This window comes from Culex pipiens, chromosome 1, assembly GCF_016801865.2.
Source record: "Culex pipiens pallens isolate TS chromosome 1, TS_CPP_V2, whole genome shotgun sequence".
Classification (NCBI taxonomy): domain Eukaryota; kingdom Metazoa; phylum Arthropoda; class Insecta; order Diptera; family Culicidae; genus Culex; species Culex pipiens.
In genome coordinates this window covers 57,286,297-57,313,378 of record NC_068937.1, presented here as the reverse complement: position 1 = coordinate 57,313,378, position 27,082 = coordinate 57,286,297, and the positions used below count along the sequence as shown (strand labels likewise).

Here is a 27,082-nt window from a genome sequence, read left to right as displayed (position 1 = left end):
TTGAAAAGTTTCTACACAAACCGATAAGACAGATAGAACGAAATACGTGAATGACATTCCCTAAAAAGTGAGCGACTGTAGTTCAGGTTAGAAGTTGTGCATGTCACCTCTTGATAACCTTACAAAGTGGAAGCAAAGGAGTTCTTGTCAAGTGATAAAGCAACGACGTATCGAAGAAATTTTGGAGATGTGTTTATTTCTTACGTCCGGAATAGAACAGAAAAAAATGAGTTTGATGGAGCTATTACACAACTGCAAACAAACAAACAAACTCGCACTTTTTCGTGTTTGACAGTTTGCCAAACTCACAAACAAGGCAAAATGTATGAAGGCTGACGTGTGTACAAACAATTTCAGGCATTGCTGTAGTGTAATAGCTACTTCAGTTCTTTTAGGGATTCTTTCATAGTTATTGTAAGAAATAAAAAGGCGTCGATTTACCAACTTGATAGCCACTTACACATATATTCATATATTTTTGTAGTACCATAAATCAGCTAACTGTTGATCAGATATCTTACCATTTATGTATCAACATTGACTTATTAGTTATTTATATATTGTGGTGGTTCGAATAAATTACAATTTTTGTTAAAAAGTATTTTGTGTGTTGCATGAAAGTGACGCGCACCGGAAGGTACATACACAAATGATGAGTGTTTTTTACGTTGTTTGTTTGTAAATAAGCAAGGACAATAATACACAACATAGATGGAAAACAAATAGTGAGCGTGGTTGCTCGAAATCACTTCAACTTAAATAAACAACTAAACAGTATAAAACAAAACAGCAAAATAATGTACACATCATCGTTTAGTTTAGTTTTTTGCAATAATTGAGCCTAATTTGAAACGAAAAACCCGCGTGATTTTATCTTGCTAAGCAAATACGAAGAACGTACGAAATGAACAAAAAATATACATTTGATGAGGGGTTCTCATCGCGCTTTACAGCTTGGGCCACGGGTAGATAGCGGGCAGGGCCGACTTGTAGCCCAGGTCGTACATTTGCGCGCGGATAAACGCTTCCTTGTCGCTCGGTTCCGGCTTGGTGCAGGCCAGTCCGTTCGCGTACGCGTACTCCATGACGCGGACGGCAATCTTAATCGAGCAGTCCTGGATGAGCTCGAGCGGCGGGTAGAGGCTGCCCCGTTCCAGGTCCTCGTCGGTGACGATCTCGGCCAACCGTTGGGCCGAAATGAGGAACATCTCCTCGGGGATGGTGGCCGCCCCGGCGCAGATCACTCCGAGCGCCACACCCGGGAAGATGTACGAGTTGTTGCCCTGGCCCGGGTGGTACGTCTTGCCCTTGTAGGTGACGGGCGGGAAGGGGGAACCGGACGCGAACACGCACCGTCCGTCGGTGTGCTCGTACGCCTGCTCGGCGGTACATTCGGCCTTGCTGGTTGGGTTCGACAGGGCAAAGATGATGGGGCGCTCGTTGAACTCGGCCATCGAGCGGATGATTTCGGGGGTGAAGGCACCTGCGAGGAAGGGCAAGTGTCATTAGATCAACGTAAGTTCAGTCAACCTCGTTATCGTACCTGCAATGGCAGCGGCTCCGATGATGACCGTCGGCTTCAGCTCCTTGACCGCCTCGGCCAGCGTATCGATGGGGGCGTGCTCGTGCGCGAAGCGGTGCTTGTGGCCGGAAATTCCACCCTTCGGGCGGTCCTTGACGATCAAACCTGCGGTAAATAAACAACCTTGTAAGCTTATGAAGTACACGACAAGAACAAAGATGACATTACCCTTGCTATCAACAAGCCAGATTCGCTGGCGAGCTTCCTGCTCGCTGATGCCTTCCTTGCGCATGGCCATCACGCACAGTTCAGCGATTCCGAGGGCGGCCTCGCCGGCACCCTGGAACACGACCTTGTTCTCGCTAAGCTTGGTCTTGGTGACCCGCAGCGAAGCAAACAGACCTGCAACGGCGACCGACGCAGTGCCCTGAATATCGTCGTTAAAAGTACAGTAGTTGTCCCGATATTTGTCCAAGAAGCGGAACGCGTTCGAGTTGCCAAAGTCCTCGAACTGGATCAGGCAATTGCGGCCGAACCGACGGACGGCAGCCTCCATGAACTCATCGATAAACTCGTCGTACGCGTCACCGGTGATGCGCTTGTGGCGCAGACCCACGTACAGCGGATCGTCCAGAATGCTCTGCGTGTTGGTTCCCACGTCCAGCGTGACTGGCAGGCACTGATGCGGCTTGATTCCTGCCAGGGCCGTGTAAAGAGCCAGCTTTCCTACCGGGATCCCCATGCCGTTGGCGCCCAAATCTCCCAATCCCAGGATACGTTCACCGTCGGTCACGCAAATGGCGCGCACGTCCTTCTCGGGCCAGTTCTTCAGCACGTCGTACACGTGGCCCTTGTCGTTGATCGTGATGTACATGCCCTTCGGCTGCTGGTAGATCATGCTGAACTTCTGGCAGGCCAGCCCCACGGTCGGCGTGTAGACCAGCGGCATCATGTTGCCAATGTCCGATCCGAGCACCTTGTAGAACAACCGCTCGTTACGGTCCATCAGCCCAACCAGGTAGATGTACTTGTCCAGGTCATTCTCGTATCGATTCAGCAAAGTCAGACAATGCTGAACCTGTTCCTCTTCACTGCGGACTATGGCTGGCAGCAAGCCATGGATTCCCAAAGCTTGGCGCTCTTCGATCGAAAACGCAAGACCCTGCGCAAAAGATAAATAGAAAGAAATGGTGGTGAAGCAGTTATGCAATACTACGGTTGCTGCGATCGAAAGCAAATCTGGTCGTCTTGAGACGAGTTGTTGATGGGAGGGCAAAAGGAAAGCGCAAGTGGAGCGCTTGCTGACCGTGACCATGACCAAACAGGTTGATGACGAATCATGGAATGTCTTTTGTTTTGGATGGAATTTCGCCCATTATGAAATATGCATTGGTTCTAGTTTTGCAGCTGACAGCGCCTAATCACTACCCATCTAGAGTAGTCCTGCCCTCCGGTGACACTTTTGGTATGATTACAGACCTTACTGGGTGGACCACCCAGATCGCTCCGACCGACAACTGACACGGTGCGAAGGTTGGGACTCACAAACTGTTAATCACCACAGTGCGCGGTTAATGAGCCACTAATCAAGCGCAATCAAATTATAAATCAATTAACTCGACACGCAATCAATTACCACATGGACGGACGAACGCGGCGACACCTCACCGCGCAGTGTGCCATGGATGCACTATTAGCCTACTGCGGTTGGGTCATCCGTCGTAGCTGCCGTTGGTGTCGCACCGGTGCTTAATCTGATTATAGTGATTGGGGAGTTGGGTTTGAAATGTCTGCCTCACAGAAGCGTGATCGTGTAATGACTATATCTTCGTTATCGGGCGAAAGGAAGTCGTAAAAATTTACTGTCAAAAGCGCCGAGACAACTGTTGCAAAATCACATTCAAATCGACCCTCGTCGTATTGATCCATACAGGATGTTAAGCATCTCATTAGAATCTCACTTTTGTCCAAATGTGACGACGGTTGTGTTTTTGTTTGATGATCATTCACTTGATCACCTTAGGTACAAGGTTTGCTCACACCTGGCGTGGTGGCGTGCGTGGCTCGCGAGGACAATTACGCAAATGCGAGATCATCGTGTCTGCCGGCGTCATCGGAAGTTGTGTCAGCACTCCACACAACACAGTTCAAGAGTTGGTGTAAGCTATCGCTATCGCGGTTGGCAACAACAACAGCGGATTGACACGCTTGGGAATCTCCAAAAACTACTCGAGGAAACTTCAGTCGGGTGGTATGATTCAGTAGAATCAACTGACTCAGATTATTTTGAAGAAAAAAAAAAAAAAAAAAAACAAAATAGCTATGTATGAATCTCATTAATATTTTGAATACAATGTTATTTATTTGTCAAAATATCGTTTCAAGGGCGTTTTTGTGGGGCACGGTGGGTAAGAAGGGGATTATTATGCAACTTGCATGCACCTCGGAAATTCCTTCTGGACGTTGTTGGAGGGACTATTCTGAGTCAGAAAAATCAATTCCCAAAATATTATATCGGTGAAAACTGATGTTATCTCGATTTGCAGTTAAAAAAACGATATATTTCCCCAAAAATGCGTCTAAAATCAGGGTGTAACTCAGGACAGAGAGGTTAATTTTCGTCAAGATATCAATTTCTACATTCAGTCGCCAGCAAGCGACAAGTTCAGACGTGTTTTGCTCGTGTTGTCATCTCGCGTGCTTGGTAGTTTTTGACGGATGGAGGTGGAGGAATCCTCCGAGGAGGAAGATTTTCGGCCCGTCCGCGGGAATAAGAAGCGAAAGAAGTCCAGCGAGGTCACTGGAATCGTAATCGAAGGAGAATAAGTTGAGAAGACCCTGCTCAACAGCAACAAATTCAGCGCGCTAGTGGGCGACAAAAACAACAACAATGCCAGTGCAGCAGGAGGAGGAGACGCCCCGGCGGTTCCAGAACCCAGAAAATCTGCCGGTAAACAAAAGCAACCACCTCTGGTGGTAACGAACTTGGGCTTTAACAGATTTCTGGATTTAATGGCCCTGTGCAAAGTGAAACCGGAGTACAAGCTGACCCGGAGCGGAATAAAAGTGACGTGTTTTTCCGTGGAGGAATTTAACACCGTTCGAGAGCTGCTGCTTCTGTACAAAGTGCAATTCTATACGCTCGATCGACGAAGCGAAAAATCCCACCGGGTCGTTCTACGAGGACTCCCAGAAGTGGATGTGGAGATTATCAAGGATCGACTCAAGGAGGATCATAACCTTGATGTTTTGGATGTGAAGGCCATCAAGCGGAGGGAAAAGTCCACCGTGGGTGAAACCCCTTACATTGTCTTCTTTCCCAAGGGTCACACGAACCTCAAGAAGCTGAGTGCAATGAAGAAAATGGGACCAGTCATCGTCCGATGGGAGGCCTACCGGAATGCGCAACCCAACGTGACCCAGTGCAGGAATTGCCTCCGCCTGGGACACGGAGCCAAGAATTGCTATCTCAAAAGCAGATGCAACAACTGTGGGCGATTCCCCAAAACGGAACAATGTAAAGTCGAAGTAGCTCAACCCAAAAAGTGTGCTAATTGCTCTGGATCTCACGAGGGTCTGGACCGTAGTTGCCCCAAACGTGCGCAGTTCATCCAGTCGAGGCAGCAGGCGTCCAAGCCGAAACCGCCAGCATGGAAGAAGGACAAACAGAGTCCGGTTGTACCGTCGTTCTCCGCGGCGGATTTCCCTCCGCTGCCGGTTCCGGTCCCGATCCCGGAAAAGCTGAAGACAACAGAACCCCAATCCGCAGCTGATGCAGGAAGCAGTCAAGGAAACACTGGCCCTCGTGCCGGTGGTCAACTCAAGGCGAAAGGAGCCGAGGTGCTTTACAGCACGGAGGAGCTGTGGAAGATGTTCCTCGGGGAGCTGTGGAAGATGTTCTACGAGTTTACCGCGCAGCTGAGGAGTTGCAAGACCCGCTCGGACCAGGAAAGGGTGGTCGGCACCATGTCCCGCAAGTTCGGTGCGGATTAACTCCGGCCGTAGTGTATTTATTTATTTTTTATTTTATTTTATGTATCTGATCCCCGGTCCTAACCAGGTCTCGTACCGAAGAGGACCTAATAAAAATAAATTAGTGAATAAAAAAAAATCAATTTCTAGTGCCCATAATATATTCCTGACACAGCACATCTTGACCGATCCATAACTTGAGCCCAAGAGTCATCAGGAGGTGTAAAATAGTGTAAAAAATATTTTCAATTTGCTCTAAACTGTCATGTCTAAATGAAAAAAACTAATGTAGTTGCATTGTTGCAAACAGTACGAAGGACAATTTTACAGAAAAAAGAACGATATTTTATCCATTTTTAGGAATGTTATATATATTTTAGTATACTATTATATATAAGTTATATATAAGTTAAGTGTGGCTAATGGAAAATCGTTGAGAGCCAGAATTTCAACATTTCAACGAAAAAAAAAAAAATGTTATAAAATCTTTTATGCTTCCGTATAGTTGAACTGCAATCATAATTTAAAAAAAAGATTCGACTAAAAAAAATAGCTAAAAAACATTTATTTCCATCCAAAATTCGCTAAAATTTAAATTATTTTAAATAAACCCAAACATGCTCAAATGATTCTAAATGCAAAGGAATGCATATTTAATTGATTTCAGCTGATTGCACTGAAATTTCATTTTTTTTAGTTTTTAAGTTTTTTGAAAATATATTTTTGCTCCTGGTTTTTCGAGCCAATTTTTTAATAATGGTGGAGGGGTTGGTTGATCGACGAAAGCTTTGTAAAATATTTACAACAAACTTGATCTCCCGATTTCCACATTTTGTCTGCCTGAATCAGTTGGTAGTCAATCAGATTAGTTATCTATCTGTAATGAGTTCGAATCCCGAAGGAAGTGCAATGTAAGTTTGAGGGTCAGTTCATAAAAGGGTCATTAAGACTTGCAAATTAATAAAGAAAACTTTTATTTTTGCGACTATTACAGAATTCTACTTAAGTCAAACTTGAACTTTTTTTGAATATTTCTGAAATGTTTTGACGATATTTACTAGTTTCACTCACATTGAAACGTGTAAAATTGTTTTAATTGTAAAATATTTTGAACAAATTATTTGTATCCTAAAGTGGGGATCAATATAATGATAAATCATGTTTTTTTATTAACAAAAAAATTTAAAGAGATTAGCATAAAAAAGTTTAAAATAAACATTATTTTTGAAAAAAAAGTATAAAATTACATGTGGTCAACGGGCCATTTTACATGATCATTCAAAATGGGTCCGCGGGCCACAAAATATCACCTCGCGGGCCACGTTTAGCCCGCGGGCCATACTTTGGTCACCCCTGATATAAGCGTTCAAAATGTCCCCTTTTTTAACACTTAAAAGTGACGCTTTGGATCGAATTTCTGAACTGGCCCCCAATATAGTAAGTAGAGACATAGTCCTATGTCAAAATTGTCCATACACGATATAATAATATCATGAAAATTTACTATTTATCATCTAAGTAATAATTTTTTTTCGTAAAAACGGTAAAATTTTTAGTAAAATATTATTTTTTTAAATCTAAAAATGAAAGAAACGTTTCAAATACATCCTAATCTGATGTATCTAAGTGATAATAGTTCAATTGTTAGTAAATTAGCATGTTTTTTCATGCATTGTTCCTCTTGCCCCAACGGGTTGTTAGTTGAGCAGAACGTACGAAAAATCAAAAATTTTAAAATCAATTTTTTACATTAAAAAACAGAATTTTTAAAAACTTTTTCTATCAAAGTCTCAGTCAAGACCTGGAATAAGATGATTCACTTTCCCCTATGTATTTTCTTTCTTTTTTTATTTTTTTTAATTTCTTTTTATTTTTGTTTACTTTTTGTGCTGGGAATTTCTGTACCGTCCTGGGTCAGAATGTTTTGCTTGGGGAATTTGAAAATTTCAAATTTCAGACTACACGAAGAAAAACGAGATCCCAAAATCGTGAACAAGCGTTCATGAAAATGGGAACCACGAACAAAGTGTTCAAATTTCATGGTACGTTTTTCAAAATCGTACCATGGGATTTGAACACTTTGTTCGAGGTTTCCATTTTCATAAACACTTGTTCACGATTTTGGGAACACTTTTTTCTCCGTGTAGAGACTCGTAATCGGGCTGTAGTGGATAAATTTGGATGCTTCAAAATGCAACCGTTTACTTTTTCCAAAAATAGTTCTTCTGTACGGCAATAAACCGCTACACCTGAAGTGCCGTATCCCATCCCATTATCATAATTAAACTCTTGAACACCAATGCTTGAGAATGCAAATATAAACGATACGATAAGTGCTTATTTGTCGTTTCGGAGGCAGAGGTCTTTGTGTGCTCGAACCCCGAGCTACATTTGGAAAGGATCGATTTCATCTATCTGATGCAATTATTGACAGCAAATCACACCACATGACGAGCATCTGTGTTTGATGCCTTCTGGTACATTCATTAAATATCACGTCACACGGCTTATCAAACACCAGTGAGTGTCATGTCGGGGTGTTTGTTGTTACCGTGTGTACCAACTGATAGCACAGATATACTGAATATATTTGAGATTAGCTAAAATCAGCTGTTTTCTTCGAGTAAGCATCTTCCCATCAGCATCAATTTGAACATCCATAACCGAACTGGTTTATCTTATCTCATTCAACGAACAATGACACTGGCAATGATTCAATTTCGGGGTCACTTTGTCCTTCCGGCGGCGTGATGGTGAACACGACGATAATCATCCCATTCGCATCACAGTCCCACCAATTGTTTCAATTTTGCTTCTTTTTACGAAATTCAACTGGACATACGCAGGCAACGCATCGCAACGGCTTCGACCTCTAAGTGATCTTGAGAGCTTGGGTGCGCGCGGGGAAAAAAAGCGCACACGCGCTCTCTGGCACGACCCTTTGGCGTTGGCGCATGACCACGCGATCGCGTCTTGAGGCACCAACCCCAGACAGCTGGTGGATATGTTTCAAGTGGACTGATCTTATTAGCCGCCGCCGTCGCAGCCACTACGAAACACACGAACGCACACGTGATATCATAAATAATTCGGCACGCCGGCGATCGAGTGAGAGTTTGGTACCGTTACGGCCGGGCCGGGAGATCAGTTGGGTGACCTTGGCCGCAGTTTGCGAACACCATGTCTGGCGCGCGGTTACCTCAACTGATTAGTGCACAATTGGATGCAATTCACGATGACGAAGGGGTTTTGGTGGTGCAGAGATTGTTTGTTATAATTGAGATTTTGTGAATTTTGGAACATGGTTTTGTTTTTAGTTGCGTTTTTTTCTACCTGTAAATTCAAAAATGTATTGCTATTTGAACATTATTTTGTGCTCAAACTCGAACCAATTTAACGAATCATCTTTTTCATCATCTATCTTTACACAGTAGGCCTGGTAGAGATAAATCCCTGATATTTTTACTCATGTCAGTCTACTGAGGATGTATGGGAGAAATATACGCATTTTAAGCTCAATAAGCGGCCGGGTTTGAATGATGCTGGATAATCTGGAGTGTTCCATGAATTAATTTACTAAAACCAAGTACAGTACTTGTTCGGTAACTGGGCTGAGAACGTAGCCCAGTCACCGAAGGCTGCTCGCTAACTGGACTGAACGAAAAATTACGAGGGTACCAACGATGCATATTATTTTCCAGATGAAATATAAAAAATAAAAGTTACTCAAATTTATTTACAATGCTTACTTTTCATATTTCAATAATTAATACTTGAAATTAAATAAAAGATTGATATTTTTTTATTTATTGAACATGTTTTTGCATCCATGAACCCCTCGGTCATTTCGATTTGTTTTAGTTTTTTGACGTTTGTCTGCTTTTTAACTGCGCCAGTTAAAAAGCAGCCCAGTTAAACAACGCCCAATTACCGAACAACTACTGTACACCAACCAGGAGAGCAACATTTCTATTTTCGACTGAGTTGTTTTTTCTTCCAGCCTAGTGCTGCCATTTGTGACGAAATTTTAAGCGAACATTCACGAAATGTGGCATTTATAGAGAAAGTTTCCTGGCATCACTGGCTCACTTCATCAGGCGCGGCTTGTGGTGTTGGTGGCCACCCTTTGTTCTTTAGTTGCCTTTGGGAGCGTTCTTTTATTACGTAACGCGAAAAATCGGACTTTTAGACCCCCTCCCCCCTCGTAACAAAATTTCCATACAAATTTTAAAAAAAATGTATAGAGCGTAACACGGCCTCCGACCCCCCCCTCCCCCCCTACTGCGTTACGTAATAAAAGAACGCTCCCTTTGCCTCTCGCTCGGTTTTCTTTAGCCTTCGATTTGAATAGGTATAAACGTCAAGTGACTTGGCGCGATTGTTTTTTTGAAAGCGCTTGCAAATTAATTACATGTTTCGAGATTATTTTTCATGCAAAAGAACACGTTGCCGGTAGTTGGAAGCAATTTCATATTTCAAGCGCTATGAAAACGTTAGTGCAAGTGAAAAGATATTGATGGCGACTTTCGTTAAGCGGTTAAGCTCCCATCTTGCGTGTGGATGTGTGTGCAAACAGAAATTATGATCAAAGGTGCATTAAATTTGTTCTTTCTGGCCAGTAAATGGCATCAATTTGCGTGCTTACTCGAGGTGGTGTTGTTGCTGGTAAGTTTATGGCCTAAATTGTATTTTTGGAGCTTTATTTGAACATCAAAATCTCCATATGGCGATGATAAGTGCTTTTTTAATTCAACCTATTAAGGCATATTTCATCCAGAAAATAACATTCAAAATGATAAAAAATAGCTAATCAAACAAAACAAACACGAATTTAAACATTCTTTCCACGTTTAAATTCTAAAACTCTCAGCCCAGATTAAGCGATAAATTGCGCCTGGTTGGTCCCATCAGCTTCAAGTTAATCTCGATTAATTTATTAACCATAACCATTAATGCGTCACGTTAGTCGGCCGGGCTGGCCCGTAATCGCTGCGCCTAAGGCAGGAACTAACCACGCAGCTTTCAGTACTTGCCCTTATTATGCATATATAAGCATGCAAACAAGCACAGTCAGTGTCGTTCGGCAGCGCACCTGTGCTGCCAAGATTAATACAGGTTATCCAATTAAAGCAGCATTTTTTATGACTAGTTCACACGTGTGTCCCCTGAGATGCTCGAAGCAGTTCGAACCGACTTTTAATCAAATTTAAAGTTCTCCGTTTTTTTTTCAAAGGTGCAGCGCTTAATTTGAATCAATTAGAATAGAATTGGACTACCAAATGAAAAGAGTGTTTTTTGCTCTCTCAAAACCCTTAGTACATTTTCAAACAGGCACATAGCTAAGAATTTTGATTAGTGCCCGGGTGCTTAGTTTGACCTTAGAATGTTCTACTTCGATTAGTTAATGTGTATGAGTGCGGTAATCCAATTATGATAATAATCGCTCTCTGTCGTGGGATTTAATAATTTCCGAGTGTTATTTTTCGGACTGCACAGTATCTGCTGTGTGGCCGCCATTGAACCGAATACGCAGTGATTGAGCCATTAGCGCCTTGTTAGCTGCAAGGACTTGGCGTGGGAAACTTAATCCGTTTTGAATGAAAGTGCCCCGTCGTGCCCGTAAAGTGAATAATCGCTCGGGTTATTCTCAATTGATGAAGTCACAACTTGAAAAGCCTCTTTCGTTTTATGTTCCGTTTGACACCTTTGAATCCATTTGCGAGTTGTTTGATTTGGGTTATTCACACTTTATTTTGGGGTTCCATTCCCCTTTATGTTGCACACCTCAATAAAAAAAGAAGCAAACTACAGTACGGTTCTACGCCCCAATGAGATTGTGTCTGTCCCAATCTAGCTTAAAAATAGTTGCTAAGGGGGGAAAAGGAACAGGTAAATTTCAGGCCGAAAACAGCTGAGCAAATTTTTAGAAAGGAATTGAGCAGTGCTTGATAGACTTGATGTATAAGTTGAACATAAAAACATGTTTAAATGGTTTTTTAAGCTTGGCAAAACTATATAACTCCACAATTTTCTTTAAAACATTAGGCCAGACTTATAAACGTAAGTTTCGTGTATCATCCGATCATTTACTGAGGTTCATTTTTTGTGATTATTTATAAGAACAGAATCCAAGGAGGCGTCTGAGGAGGTAAAATACGGCACAGACCGGATTTTTTTTATTCTGTGTCATACGAGTTTTTTTTAGTTAAAACAGTAGTTTATGCAACAAGTTACAGAAAGAAGATTTTTTCAGCACGCGTCGTACATTTATCCAACGAGGTTCACCGAGTTGAATAAATACAACGAGTGCTGAAAAAATCAAGTTTTGCAACGAGTTCCATACAACTTTTTTTTGCAATTTTGGAAAACACTTTTTGAAAGGAATTGTAAGGAATTGTAATTTTGAAAAGAATTATTAAAAGTTCAACTTTTCAGCATCCATTTCAATGATGAACTGTTCAGCATTTATTTTGAAAAGTTTTTCTATTGGAATCTGTTACGATGTTTCAAATTGAGCTCTGCAAAGTTTTAGGATCATCTAGACATCTTAACAAATCACTGAAAAAAAAGAATCATCCCGTTTGGTTGAGTTATGCCCGAGATCCAGCGAGTTGAAGTTACCGTTCCAACTTTTTTTGAGCCTTGGGCGTTGGAATGTTAAAGGAGGATTATGCCATTTCAATATTATTTCAAGTTTTTACCAACCCCTCCCTCCCCCTTTCCATTTTTTCCCCAAAAGTCATGGGGCCAAACTTATGTAGTATCAATGAAATAAATCCTTTTAAGGTATTTTTACAACAAATTTTGAATGTTGGGACCACAGACCAGAAAAAGACCTACATATTTAGGAAAAAAAGTGTCATGAATTAATTGATATTTTGCCAATTTTGGCTGTAGCATAACTGTCATAATGTATAAGGCATTTTTTTATTCTTTGCTAACACATTTCGAAAGTTGGGCGATAAACTATAAGTTTTTTACTTGAGAAAACGTTTTTGTTGCATAATTGTTTCTGTCTTATTTATGTTCACCAATATCAGTATCGTCAAAATGGGCGAATCGGGACTGCTGTCTGAATAGGGCAGTTTTTGAAGCACTGAAATTTGGAAAACGATGTACTATTTTTGTTGTTGTGTCTGTTCTTTGCGAAACTAATCAAAAATATCCAAATATTGTGCAGTAACAAGGCTAAAACAGTTGTCCCAATTCTCCGTTTCATCCCACATGTCGGGTTTATGCTGAATTTTGATCTGGACCAAACGAGGAATAGGATACAGCTACATATTGATGTAAAACAATTGATGAAAAACCAACTGTTTTGATGAAAAACCAATTGTTTTACAGTTATAGAATTTCATTAGGGTGGTATTCTGCCTTTATGTCTGATATGCATTTTCATCGCTTTTGAGTTATTTATGCAGTTTGGTTGAGAATCGTGAGCTCTTTCAGAAAAGCTTCCAACATCCAGTACCGTCATCTGGGGCGAATCGGGACTACAGTCTGAATAGGGAAAGCAGTTTTCAGAGCACTTAAAGCTTTTAAATTCTGGAAACGGATGTACACATTTTGTTGGTCTGAGTCTGTTCTAATCAAAGCCAATAAGAAAAATCAAGATGTTGTGCTCGAACATGGTTAAAACTGCTGTCCCAATTCGCCCCATATGTCCCGATTAACCATAGTTGACGGTACTTTGTTCTAGAAATCAGGAGGGATTCTAGTTATTTTTTTTGTGAACAACACCTAGCCTTATGTGTGGGACAAACTTCAAATGCGTTTTTCTTAGCTTGCTGTTTTTGCATATGGGAACATGGGCCGTATTGTACACCTTCCCTTGAAAATTAGACATTTTCAAATATTTGTAGTTTTGAGTTAATGATGCAGTTTGGTTCTGAATCATGTGAACTATCAGAAAAAAAATCAATAAAATTTAGTAGTTTATTCCAGGAAACCGCAGAAAATTTTACCTTTTCGTGAAATCCTAACACGTAGCCTAAAGGGCGGAACAAATTTGCCTTGCTTTTTTCTTGGTTTGCTGTTTTACATATGGGACGGACTAGATTAGACCGGCAAGTGCTCCCAGCATTACTTTTCTCTTAAAAACTTAATCCTGATTTGCCGCGTTAAAAAAAACGATTTTAGACGAATTGGGACACGATGATGGGAACAGATATTTAAGCTATGTTTAAGTTTAAAAAAAAAATGATTTTCTTTGTTGGTTTTACGTAAGAACAGACTCAGAATAATAAAATGTGTGTAACGATTTTCAAATTTATAGCCCCGTTTTGCCCAGTTTACTCATTCAAAATTTTGAATTTTACACTGTTATGTCTGTCTCAGCTCTTGACGTTGGTGACCTCTTAGCAGTTCGGTCATTGCGCCTTTCCATTAGCATTATTTCGGTCAAATTCGGGGCCCAACTTAATGGACAACTTTCCCGATCGTGGCATTTAGTTTACAAACATTTGAACGACGACACTCGTTGCTGTAACATGTTATTCACACGCAGAAGACACAGTCGCGGAACTTTTATATCATGTGTGCTAGACGAGATATCAAAACAGAAATCGTCAGAATGAACGCTGTGGCGGTGTGTAAACTCCCAAGCTCAAATACAACAAAACATATCTACGCGACAGACAGGCAGCTCTCTTGAATCGATTTGCGCAAGTACGGAGCGGAGAAAGAGGCACACAATGAAAATGTGGTGGAAAAACCTTTTCGACTCGTGAATTTGGCGTGAAAGACGCGAAGCGTCGAGAAAACATGACGAAAAAATCAAAAACTGCAGCAGCTGAGTGGAGTCGATTGATGAAATGTTTTCGTTTTTGTCGCAACCGAGTTTAATTGAGCTGAAATATTGCGATATTTGGTTTTTGGGTCGATTCTGGGCGAGGAACGCGACTCAGTAGGCCGCGATTCAACCTTCGAAGTAGGACAAGGTCAAGGGGAGGCCAACCCGAAAAGAACATATTTTATACAAATCTATTCTAATGGTTTAAAGGGGAATCTAGAGGTGCCTGATTGAAATGCTAATGAGTTGACACTATCGATTGGACGGGAATGACTGTACACTTTTTTTTTTGTTTGAGTGCGGATGGGGTGGAATTTTCCGGTCAATAAAACGGGGGTTCCGCAGTCTTCCTCACAAAAAAGGAACCCGATCGATTTCGTAATGGTTCGGTGGCCACGGTCAGCACCCAAGTAGGGAAAGGAAAGGAACTTTGCCACTCACCTTATTGAAGCGTCCGTTGCGGAGTCGTGCGAATCCGGTCACCTCTCCGGCCACTTCGCCGTCGGATTCCGCGGGCCACTGGCCGAGACGATCGCTACTTGCCATGGTGCTGTAGTTGGGAGTACCCGTTGCCGGAGATTTGTTGTTCAGGAGGGTTGCTTCCTTGCCGCTTGACAGTTCGCTACAGACTGCCGAGTTCGGAGCGGCACGGTGACCGTTTCGGTACTGGCCGCCGCCGCCTGCTGTGGTGTGAGTTTTTCCACTGACGACGCTCTCAGGCTGGTATCTACCACTGAAAGATTGCAGAGGAATCGAGTAGCGAATTAGTTGGTTGTAGCGTGACAACATTTCGGAGGGTTAATTCTGGTCCCTAATTCGAGATTTCACTATGAAACTGGTCCAGCGGACTAAGTATCCGTTCGCACTGGTCAACGTCGGTCGAAAAAGTGCCCCCTCGGTTATATCACAGAACCATTTATGTCATATGTTGTGAACGTCATTTGTTTGTTCACATTTTCTTTCAAAACCCGCATTGGAGTGAATGAAACAACACCATTCGGGTTACACACCCCCAATCTGTTATCACGGAGATGTACAGAGAGAAGGCAGCCTACTGCGCATCATTGTTTGCGCATTCCGGACATATCAATATGTGGAAGTTTGTTGTAGTCGGCTGTGACAAACTCCGCAACCATCGAACAAACCGCTTGTTTAGGCCCTTTGGAAATGTAAGCCCCGCAAATCATATGTTTTGTGAACGAAGTCACGCACACTCCTGAACCCACGTTGGATATCAAAACTGCACTCTCTTGAACGATTCATTGAAGAACAACTAGTGTTGGTGAGCTTGGATTCATGAGAGAGATTAAGAAACTGGGAGAGTGAGAGAGCCATGCCATTCAATTGTGTGACTTGCTGTCCGTCCGGGTTGATTTTATCAGTTGATATTGAATTTTCGTCACTGGAAATAGTGTTGATTTTTTTTTGCATCGTCATGTCGTGAATGACGCCAGCTGACTCTGGAGTTGAGGAGTTCAAAGAACTTGGACAGGAAGGACAAACATGTCAGCATGTGAAGTGAAAAGAGTTGGCCGTGTAACATGTAACTCATTGCATGCCAAAAACTTAACAATTTAAAACAGTTTGGCGTTTTGGAAAAAGCAACTCATAATATTGAACAAAGTTCGTTGCAAACAGAAAATTGCAATTCAAAAGAATGCATTTTTGCGTCTCTGAGCATATGTTTCGATCGCATCATATCACGCCACCTCGTGCGAGATCGCGAGAGAGTGCGAATTTGTGTTTGGTATTGTTGAATAAACTTTTTGCTTTGCTCACATCGTGTACATCTGTTTGGGTTTTGCGTTGACACACGCTATGACACACAGCGCGCTGATTGCCCACGTGTTGAGGTTGGATAATAAGATTAATACAGTATAATTTTATGATGAAAATCTAGCAATTATGAATTAAATTTGATGAATATCTAGCAATTTGAACTAAATTTGTTTAAGGGTGCACAGCAACTAAGAAAGTTGTTGTCTTCTTATTCCAAAATTGTCAAACTTACGTACCCAATCTTGTTACACCCTGATTGTGAAAATAGTTAAATAGTACTTTAGGGAATGAATAAAAAATGATATGATAGGTCCCGCAGTTTTGAAGATACTAAAATGTCTGAAGATACAAAAATCTTGATGCAAAACCTCTGGTTGATGTGCTCCGTTAAGGGTGTTTGGCCCCTAATGGGATTTGAAAATTTTAAATTCAAGCTGGCGGTCAACATGACGGTAATGAAATATTGAGAAAAAGGATTTGGTACTGTAACAGGCAACTCTTAATTTTTTGAATGTTTTATAGTTGGAAGTTTGACTTGTTTTATGTGACTTTGCCAATGTTTGAAAAAATGTAATTTTTGTTCCAGACTATGCATCTACGCATTTTTTACAGTTTAAATGATAATGGTGCCATTCTATAGCAGAAAATGTGAAAAACTAGAAAAAAGCAAACCCTACACCCAAAATTCAGAGTCGAGATAATCGTTCTCTCAAAATTTATTGAGGGCTCAGTGCCAAAATCGATAGAATAATGGTACCAACTCACACCATCATAACAAATGAGTTCATTTGTTAGTTAAATCAATAAATCTCCAACAAGTGTCATACATCGACTTCTGACTTCTCCTTGGTCACCAAGCTGTGGTAGCCGAGGCAGCTAAGTCATTGGATTGGTTTATCAAAGGTCTCTGGTTCGATTCCCGTTGTCGACACTTTTGGTTTTTTGTTTGACGGATGAACTTTTTTTGCAAATGAACCTCGAGAGAATAGTTCTATCGCCCATCTCGAGCTGTGTTCTCTGCGTCCTTGAATGGTACCACTATTCTCTCGACTCGAGACCATCATTTTCTCGGACTAGCGCTGCCAGTTTTGGGTGTATACCTTTCTTTAGTAAGAAAGGCAAAATATGAAAAAGTGACTGTAAAACATGAAAAAAATAGTTAGGCAAAATGTAATGATAATAGATGGTAGAGTAGGCCAAATACTACCAAAAACAAACATAAACTAAACAAGATAAATTCAAATTAAAATACTTCAAAATAAAACTAGAGAAAACATAAAACAAAGGAAGTGAAGTTTTTCGTAATACAAAAGCTGCTCAAAATGACCTCCTCAAAACGGGAAAAAATAAAATCTCCGAAAAAAAAATTGGGCAGTAGAGGGTAGCGATAGCAAATATTTCGAATCATATTCGACTATTTTACAAATTTTAATTTTACGTCAAATGTACCATCACTAAGATTGATGATATAAATTTTAGGAAAAAATAAATGTCCAAGTTTACAAGCTTTTCAACAAAATACTTATAAATTTCACCTAAAATTGTTAAAAAGTCATAATTTTGTCTGATATTTGTTAAGAAAATGGTTTTATTTATAATATTATCGATTTATATTGCATTTCGAACTGAATTTTAAAACACGAATCTAAAGTTTTCATATTTAATATGTATTTTTTTCTAATTAAAATGATTGTTTTGTATTTTGATTCGAAAACAAATAAATAATATTTATTATTTAAAATTATATTCAAAAAATATCTTTAAATAGTTCAGAAGAGATCTTACTCGATTGGTTTTACCAAAATTTCTTTAAAATCCATGTTGTAATTACTTTGTGTCTCTAACTGTTTGATTTTTTGAAAAGATCATTCAATCGAAAATGCGCAGTGATCGTTTTCTTCAATATTTACAGTTATAATTCCTGAAATTTCAATTAATTTTCAATTCAAATTCATAATAGGCGATAGAATTTAATCTAATCTTAAATAAAAATATTGAAATATTCTGTTGCAATTATTATTAGGTTACGCAGGTATGATACATTTTCAATGTATTTTCTCATTTAAATTAATTTATAGTTCAGTTCATGCTAACAACAAAAAAAACAACTGTTTCAAAATTTAAGCCGTTGCACGATGCGCACTTGCAAAGAACCCACCAACTAGTTTGCAACGTTCAAATCGTGTCACGTCAGCCGGTTAGAAACAACGACTTTGCGCGCGCGCTCTTCACTTAATGAGTGTTAATCCAGCCGTGACCGCTCATTTTCATCAAGTTTCCCTGTCTGTGTATCACCCAGTCTTGGTCGGCTTCTTCTGAACACTGAATTTCATAACAATTGCTGCAAAAAACACACCACTTTGCAAAGTCACTTTCGTATTAAACGTTTCGTTCAGTTTTGGATGAGTTTTGTTTTATGTTAGTAAGAATGACTTGCACTTTTAACATTTGCAAACATGGACTTACTTTGGTATATTGATGGTTGGGTAACCGTAAACTCTGGTAGACATTTTGTGACTTATTAAACTTTTTTACACTTAATAACACAACACAATTGTTCAAACTGATCAACAGTTTACTTAAAGTGTACGATCAACGTAACTTTCTCACTCCAAATATTGGAGAATATATTCCGGATGCTTTCAAGGCACCTCTTAACGAACTCACTGCTCGATGCAAACTGAAATGGGATTCTAACTGCAGCCCGGTTATAAATTGAACCTTTCCCCAGGAACAGCTGATTGATAAGTCCGTCGTGTCGTAATCCAGCGAGACGCCATATAACCTTCTGTTTCCGTCTGCCTGCCCCATACGTTTGATAAGGATCCTCAGCGTGATCACCGATCGATCGACACACGAGGCGTACAACCGACAACTCCTTAAGGTTTCCCCAAGGGTGTCTCTTGTACAAAGTGCGGGAAAAAAGTGTGACGTATCGAAACATGTGCCCCCGATTCACTGTCAAGATCAATTCTGTTTTTATTTTGAGGACGTCACGTCCAAGTCCTTGTCGGGTTCAAATGGCTAACGACGTAAAATGGGATCCCAGAAGCGATCCACTTCAAACCGGTAAGAATGATCAGGGGAAAGTTGCTTCAGCAGAATCCGATCGAGCACGCGGCTGTCGTACGAGGCGTCGTTGAGGATCGTGTTCTAGCGGTGATGAACGCATGGAAGTGAGGAGATAGTCAATGCTGCGATAATGAGAATGGAGGCTCGTAGTGCAGAAGTGTGTTGTCTACTCGCAGAATTTTATGTAATTATCACGTGAGTTGTGAGTAAGCAACAATGAAAAGGAGGCCAGTGGATGAGTGATGTACAATCGTACGAGAATTGCGTTGAATGTACCGTTTATTGATCGATTTCCGTTTTTTTATGTTGAAAAAAATCAAACATGGAAAAAGTGGCCCAGCATACAATATTACATGCTTTTTCTCACAAAGGTGATGTGCATGCTTTTGCATGCGATTTTACACAGAAATTGTTTGCTGTGTGGGTGGAACTTGCTGAGGAAGGCACGTCGATGGGTATAAGTTCAATAAGTCCTCGCCAAAGCATCGCCGTTCGCAAGGATTCGGATACATAACCAAACCGGAGTCCCATACTGCACTATTAATTTTTCAAAGTTTCGATAAGTAGTTCAAAAGTTATGTGTAAAAATGTGTTTATCCGGATGTCAGAAAACTGGCCAAAACACTACTCAAGTCCAAGCATTTTATATATCATTAGCAATCAAAAAAAAAAATCCAACGAGTCCAAAACATTGAAGATCTGGCAACCCTGTCTCAAGTTATGACCACTTAAGTGGTATTTGTGATCTGTTTCATTCATGATCTTATGAAAATAGATGAGATTTGTGTCCAAATTCATCATATCACCCATTTTTGGTAAATAGTGAGGAAGGCACCTGCTACGTTGGTGGATTAAATTAGTTTTTGAAAAATGATTTAATTAATTAAAATTTCATGAATAAAATATGTTTGCAAAGAGAATAAGTACTCTTACTGAGTCCAAATCCCAAATATGAGCTTGATTGGACATAACACGAGCTGGCGCTTTGCAATTGAACTTTGAATGGGATTTAACCCGTAAAAAGGATGTTTTTTTTCAAAAACGACAATGTTCACGGCATTTCGGCCACTAATGCATTTACTTTCAACATCACTGGCATGTAGGTCAGATCCAATTTATTTATCATGAACAATTAAAAAATTGAAGTTGCTTTTGGCAAGCAAAATTGTTTTAAAAAATCGTGTTGCAAACGGGATGGCACTGTAAATAACAGTTTTGAGCAACCTGGAGCTCAGTCCAGGCCTTCATGGTTTGGCATTTTTTTTTCGAAAAATAGACCAATAGGTTCATTAGACAAAATAAGATGAATAATTATGTATCCCAATGTTAGTTTTGTAGCAACATTAAAACCGTCGTTTACGCGCAGGAGTTATGCTTTTAAACTATTATTTACTATTATTTATTTATTTATTTTATTTATTTAACCTTTGGGAAGTTTTGGCATTTCTTACAAGTGTCGCTACAAAGTGTGTACAAAGTACACGTACGCGACTACCGGTGGGTACAAACAAATTAATTTAGTATTTAATATTGATTTTCAAACACATTTTGGTAGAAATATTCAAACAGTTGACTTCTGCGTCCTAAGCTTCCTACTTATTTTTAATATTTTAATAAAAATTTTCAAACTATTTGGTAATCTTACTTTTACCCCTACGACCGTGCACTACACTGAAATCTCGATGGTTTGACATCAATTGTTGTCAAACAAACGGGGTCACCTTTTAGTTTGACACCCTCTTTACACAGAACTCACACTCACGTTATGTTTGATAGTAAGTGTGAGTCCCGTGTAAAAAGTGACAAGTCGTCACTTTTTAACACTGGAACGCCCAACGCATGTCCAACTTACACGAACGCCCAAGCCTCGAAAAAAAGTTGGAAAGGTAACTTCAACTCGATGGTTCTCGAACACAACTCAACCAATCGGGACGATTCTTGTTTCCACTTGATTTGAACAAATCTCTAATTTCTGCGACCGAAAACATCGTTCCAACTTTTTTTTTAAAGACTGCCGCCGCGGAATTTTTGGGGAATTTATTTCTACACGCGAAAAAAAAAAGTTGAAACGATGATTTTGATCACAAAAATTACAGATTTGATCAAATTGAGTTCTGCAAAGTTCTAGGATCATCTAGACATCCTAACAAATCACTAGAAAAAAGAACCGTCTTGATTGGGTGAGTTATTCCCGAGAACCAGCGAGTTGAAGTGACCGTTCCAACTTTTTTGGAGCCTTGGGCGTTGGAATGTTAAGTTTGGTTTTGTCAAACTAACAGGGTACAAACTAAAAAGTGACAAACGGAAAAGTGACCCGCCACTAGGGGTTAAGTGTAATTAAAATATGTTTTCAAATACAAAATCTCTCTTTATACGGCCAAAAATTTATATGCATGAAAAACAAGATCGATAGAGTGCTTCAAATCGTTTGCGACAGTTTATTGATCGTTGGGGAACAGCATCTAACTCGATCGTTCCTCTAATGTTGCCATATCAGCAATTTGACGTTCAATTACAGTTTCATCAACTGAAATCGAGTTATAAATAGTATAATAGGAAGTAAGTAAGCAAGTTTCTTTCAACAGTTTTACACAATAAGTTGTTTAAACAGTTAAACTCAGCCAATTAGATGGAGTTAGGAGCGAGTGCTTAACCTGCCAAATATACGAGAATTTTTCCTAATTATATTCCATTCAGTCTATTTACTTACTACATGTTCAGAAAGTATATTTTGTAGAGACTAGAGCACACAACCTTCGATTTCAACCTTCAAGGATGCACTAACAGAGAAAACCAACCTCCTGGCACTCGCTGGATGATGCTCCGATCATGATCGCATTGTGGTCATAGATCGACAGTAGGTAATCATTCTCAGTTTCACCCCGGAGGTCACGTGTTTACACCGCGTTTGCCCCTCCGTAATTCTATAAGTGTTGTGACTGCGCCTGTCATTCGAGTGGTTCCGATTAGAGAAGGTGGTGTTGGGGTTCAATTAAATCACGTTAATCCCAAACGTCATCAGTGCAGCAGCAGCAATCGATCGATGTGCGCATTATTTGATAGGGTAACCTTCGCAAAATGTCAATTTCAAAAACCGCTGTTGGGCGGGCCCCTTAAACGACATTATCGGGCCAACCCCCACGATCGCAAGGGGGTTGTGTTGTGGATCTGGTTCCAGTTCCTGACGTCAGACCCCCTCTGACATTTCAGCTGACCTAAAAGTGCCTTTTGGCAAGTGACCGGTTTTGCAATATATCTTGTGCCTTTTACATGCGCTGAACAAACTTGCGAAACAGTTCAAGATTGTTTCTCATTAATATATTGGCAGCACCTGCCATATTTAAGAGGCGGTTTGTGAGTATAGTACATTGTTTCACGCGTTTAAGCTCCGAGGGTAAATCGGCACAGCGTGATGTATATATTTTAAACGCTTTATGATCTATCCTTTCAAGGACGAGGATCGAGAGCGAACGTGCTGCTCTGCGTCGGTGAAGTTCACACGGGAGCAATTCTCTGGATTTTGTTGCAACTCAATTTCGTTTTGTAATATTTGTTTTGGATTATACTAAACACTGATAACTTATAAGCTCATAAAGCAGTTTTGCAATATCAATTTGTTCTTATAACCTTAAAAAACAAATGGTCCTTAGATTCTATGTACGATTGAACTGTAAAAATATCTCTATTTTTATCATAAATCAGTGCACTTATAATAGGACGTGAGTTGCCAGCAAAACAGCAGTTTGTAGAGCACCTAAAAGCTTGAATTTAACAGGTGCACTGTTATTGTTGATCAATTTCTATTCTATCGGAAACCAATCGAAAATATTCAAATATTGTGTTGAAACTTGGCTACAACAGTTGGCCCAATTCACCTCATGTGTCCTGATTCACCCAGATTTTTTTTTTACAGAGATTTTCCCTCCAAGAACGATTTGCGATCTTTGTACATATAGATGCCATCGTGATCGAACTGTCTTATTCAGTTGCAGAGTGTCTACGCGGAGCAGCAAAGTAGTACACATTGTGTGTCATAGGTCACGTGTGTAGTGAGTCATGACTGCGTGTTGTTACAGGATGTGCGTGATTATATTGGACAGATTAGTCAAACTCGTTCTAAACTAAATGTTAAAAGTCCGGCCATTTGTCAGAGATCGGACTATGAACAAAACATTTCAAGAGGCATGAGCAAAAGAACCTTGAACTTGAATCAAATCGAATTTCAATCGATTATTTGGATTACCGTCACTTCGGACCTATTGGTACCTTCTAAATCTCAGATTGAGCTTAACCAACCAACTCTTCGCTACTACAGTTCTGTTTGACTTAAATTAAATTAATGTTCTGCCAACAAAATAATGAACCATATTACCGGCACACTGTGGTCAACCCGAGTGATTGCTAGCGTTGTTGTTGTTGTTTACTTGTGCGTAAACACACACACGCACACACACATACAACAGGCGGAAGTCAACACACAGGCACAGATGACGTTTCATTAGGACTAAAACTAATAAATTACTCACCTGGGTACCGGCGACTGGATTTTTGAGGAATCCGAGCAAGCGTTGCCCATGACTGCTGCGGATGAAGGTTGGTTGGCTTTGCTGGGTAGGCGATGACGGCGCGATGGTCTGTAACCGGAAGGAGGCCTGCTGCGCTAAGGGTGATCGATCGAGATCGCGATCTCACTGTCACCTGATCAGCTTTTTATTGTTGCGATTTGTGGATTATGCGAGAGCTTATCTGGGTGGCTGCACTGATGAATGGATGGTTAAGATCACTACCGGGTTTTGTTGATTTGTTGATGAAAATGTAACAGGAAGAGTAAAGTTGAAATTACTGAATGCTGATCGAAATAACTCAATTAAGAGATTTAGTAAACAATCAATACATTCAAGCTGATGCGTTCTAAAGTAAAAGCTTGATTTTCAAATATCCTGAGACTTTTTAAAATATTTTTTTTTGTTTTTTGATAATGTTCTGAATATGTATCATACTATAGGTAACATGAAATTTAACAAACAAAAATAAAGTCTGGAGTTTTTTTTTTAAAAAAGGTCCAATAAACCAAATTTTCACTTATTGCTTTTTGGGTGTTTTTTAATACCCCTGACTTAAGGTGGTTTCAAAAACATCCAAAAAGCAAAAACTGGAAATTTGGTTTATTGGACCTTTTCAAAAAAAAAAACTCCAGAAGTTTAGATCTGGGTCATTCTCCGCCAACTCACACAGCAGTTGCCCCGACCCCTCTTCGATTATCGTGAAACTTTGCTTTAAGGGGTAACTTTGGTCCTTGATCACGAATTCGAGTTCCATTTTTTGATATCTCGTGACGGTGGGGCGGTACAACCCCTTTAATTTTTTCTGGTTTTTTACTAAGACACGTGATTCAGTGATTTGTAGCTTGCAACCGTGAAGAGATAGAAATTTGATATCAAAGGAACTTTTGTGTAAAATTAGACGTCCGATTTGATGGCGTATTCAAAATTCCGAAAAATCGTATTTGTCATCAAAAAAAGTTAAAAAATAGTTTCATAATAGCTTCCATTTCCCGTTACTCAACTGTCAAAAATCGTGAGACATGTCATTTTATGGGAAATTTAATGTACTTTTCGAATGTGAAATAACCCAGAAGAGTAATTTTTTCATTTAGAGCATTTTTTTTTCATTTTAAAATTACATTTTTTTCTAACTTTGCAGGGTTACATTTTAGAGTGTAACAATGTTCTACAAAGTTGTATCAGACTTTTACACAAAAGTTTTTTGAAAAAGTTATGATTTTGACCATTTTTGACCAGTTTTCGAATTTTTAACCCCTAATACTCAATCGTGTGCTTTTGAGAGTATTTTGTTCGGCAAGTTCAGCTAATGATGCATAAGAATTATCCCTTGGACTATTGTTGTGACTCGTGCATTGCAAGAATCAGATTTATTTTTCAAAAACAATATTTTTGTGATGAGTGAGTGTATCCGGTGAATCCCGGGGCGGACGCAAAAAATTCTAAGTATAAATATAGGTATTCGGTGCCCTCTCCCCGTGCCCATACCTTCACACTTAGGAGACCCGGGAGGCGGAGTCTTGTCGCAAAAAGAACGATACACGCCTGTGGATCCGTTGACGAAACCGCAAGGTTTAAGAGGGCCACATTATAAGGTGTTACGTCGTTTCCGTTTCCGAGTGTATCCGGTTTGTTTTTTTTTATTTTCAAAAAATTCCCACATACAAGCTGTGCACAAGCCACAACAATCGTCCAAGGGGTCATTCTTATGCAAAATTAGTTGAACTTTCCGAACAAAATACTTTCAAAAGCACACGATTGAGTTTTTGGGGTTAAAAATTCGGAAAAATGATCAAAATCATAACTTTTTTCTAAAATTATGATAACTTGTATTCTTCATGCAAACTCCTTATGTTTATATATATATTTTTTGTTTTTGTCTGCTTTACAACTTTGTAGAACATTGTTACACCCTAAAATATAACTCTGCTAAGTTAGAAAAAACACGTAATTTTAAAATGAAAAAATGTGTTCTAAATGTAAGAAATGACCCTTTTGGTTTATTTCAGATTCGAAAAGTATATTAAATTTTCCATAAAATGACATGTTTCACGATTTTTGACAGTTGAGTAACGGGAAATGGCAGCGATTTTAGAACATTTTTTTTTAATTTTTTTTGTGATAAAAAATACGTTTTTTCGGAATTTTGAGTAAGCCATCAAATCGGGCGTCTAATTTTACACAAAAGTTCCTTTCACACCAAATTTCTATCTCTTCACGGTTGCGAGCTACAAATCACTGAAAAACGTGTCTTAGTAAAAAACAAGAAAAATGAAAGGGGTCGTACCGCCCCATCGTCACGAGACATCGAAAAATGGACCTCGAATTCGTGACAAAGGACCAAAATTACCCTTTAGAGCAAAGTTTCTCGAAAATTGAAGAGGGGTCGATTTCGTGTGAGTTGGTGGAGAATTACCCATCTTAGTAACCCAATGCTGCATTTTTTTAACTTTTTGCGTTCCTCACCTCAATGGGAAAAGGCTATAAAATTAAAAAAAATCAAATTTTAAGGCCAAAAAGAAAAAGATTTGATATAAAAGATATCAAAAACAATGCGTAATGAAGCCTATTTTGATAAACGTGTTAGGGGGGAATGATGTGATTCTGACTGAATGTATTTACTATAAGAATGTGAGGATGCTGGGGACACCCACACAATGCCCATGCACATATTTTTAAAAAAGTTTTTTTTTTCAGTAGAGCTTTAAAAATAGTTCGTTGAAAATTTATATTGAGTAAACCGAGCTGACTTTGATTGTTACTGTGTTTCTTACAAATTTCAATTGAATGTATTACGAAAAAATTGCAATTAGAAATGTTACTGTTAACCCTTAATGTATAATTTACAAATTCAAATTTAAATGTATGTTTGAAATATTTTTAAACCTTTAATAAAATGTATAGGTTAAGTAAATAAAAAGTTCCAGGTTTGATTAAAATTCATTAGAAATGAAATTTAACATAACAATATCTTTTTTGTTGCCACCGAAACTAATTTTGTAGTATGATTAATCAATTTCCCAAATACAGAAGATTTCTGGCTGTCGATCTTCTCGATATCAACATTGCTCCAGCTGTCAATACATTTTTTCAGTCCCTTCAAATAGATTGCTTTGATATTTCGTTCTATGATTTGATAACCTCCGCTCTGGATGGTCCCTTCAATATCGACAACGAGAGAGTCCACTGTATACTAAGAATCTTGTTCTACTGAAACTATCAAAACATTGTTTATATAAATCTGAAAAAAAAAAATATTTTGAATACTGTTTCAACAACAGTTACAACTTTTTACATAGATTTTTCAACTCTTCTTAGTATAAAGTTGTCCGAAGAAACGGGTAATGCATTCCGGTTTCCGATTCGAAATCATTTTCATTGAGA

General features: G+C 39.5%; 1 protein-coding gene across 4 annotated transcripts; it reads right to left on the bottom strand.

Moving 5' to 3' along the window:
* Window positions 1–436: 436 nt before the first annotated feature.
* On the bottom strand, window positions 437–23,878 carry LOC120424516 (NADP-dependent malic enzyme). 4 transcript variants are annotated; one of them, XM_039588671.2, is made up of 5 exons: window positions 23,663–23,878; window positions 14,727–15,018; window positions 1,751–2,684; window positions 1,544–1,687; window positions 437–1,483 (listed from the first exon to the last, which is right to left on the bottom strand). In XM_039588671.2, exons 1-5 carry the CDS (start codon window positions 23,710–23,712, stop codon window positions 948–950), a joined length of 1,956 nt encoding a protein of 651 aa, XP_039444605.1. In that variant the 5' UTR covers window positions 23,713–23,878; the 3' UTR covers window positions 437–947. The 4 variants fall into 4 exon arrangements, with proteins under 4 accessions (XP_039444605.1, XP_052562087.1, XP_039444606.1 ...); XM_052706127.1 differs by lacking the exon at window positions 23,663–23,878 and adding an exon at window positions 21,847–21,866; XM_039588672.1 differs by lacking the exon at window positions 23,663–23,878 and adding an exon at window positions 18,531–18,748.
* Window positions 23,879–27,082: the final 3,204 nt, after the last annotated feature.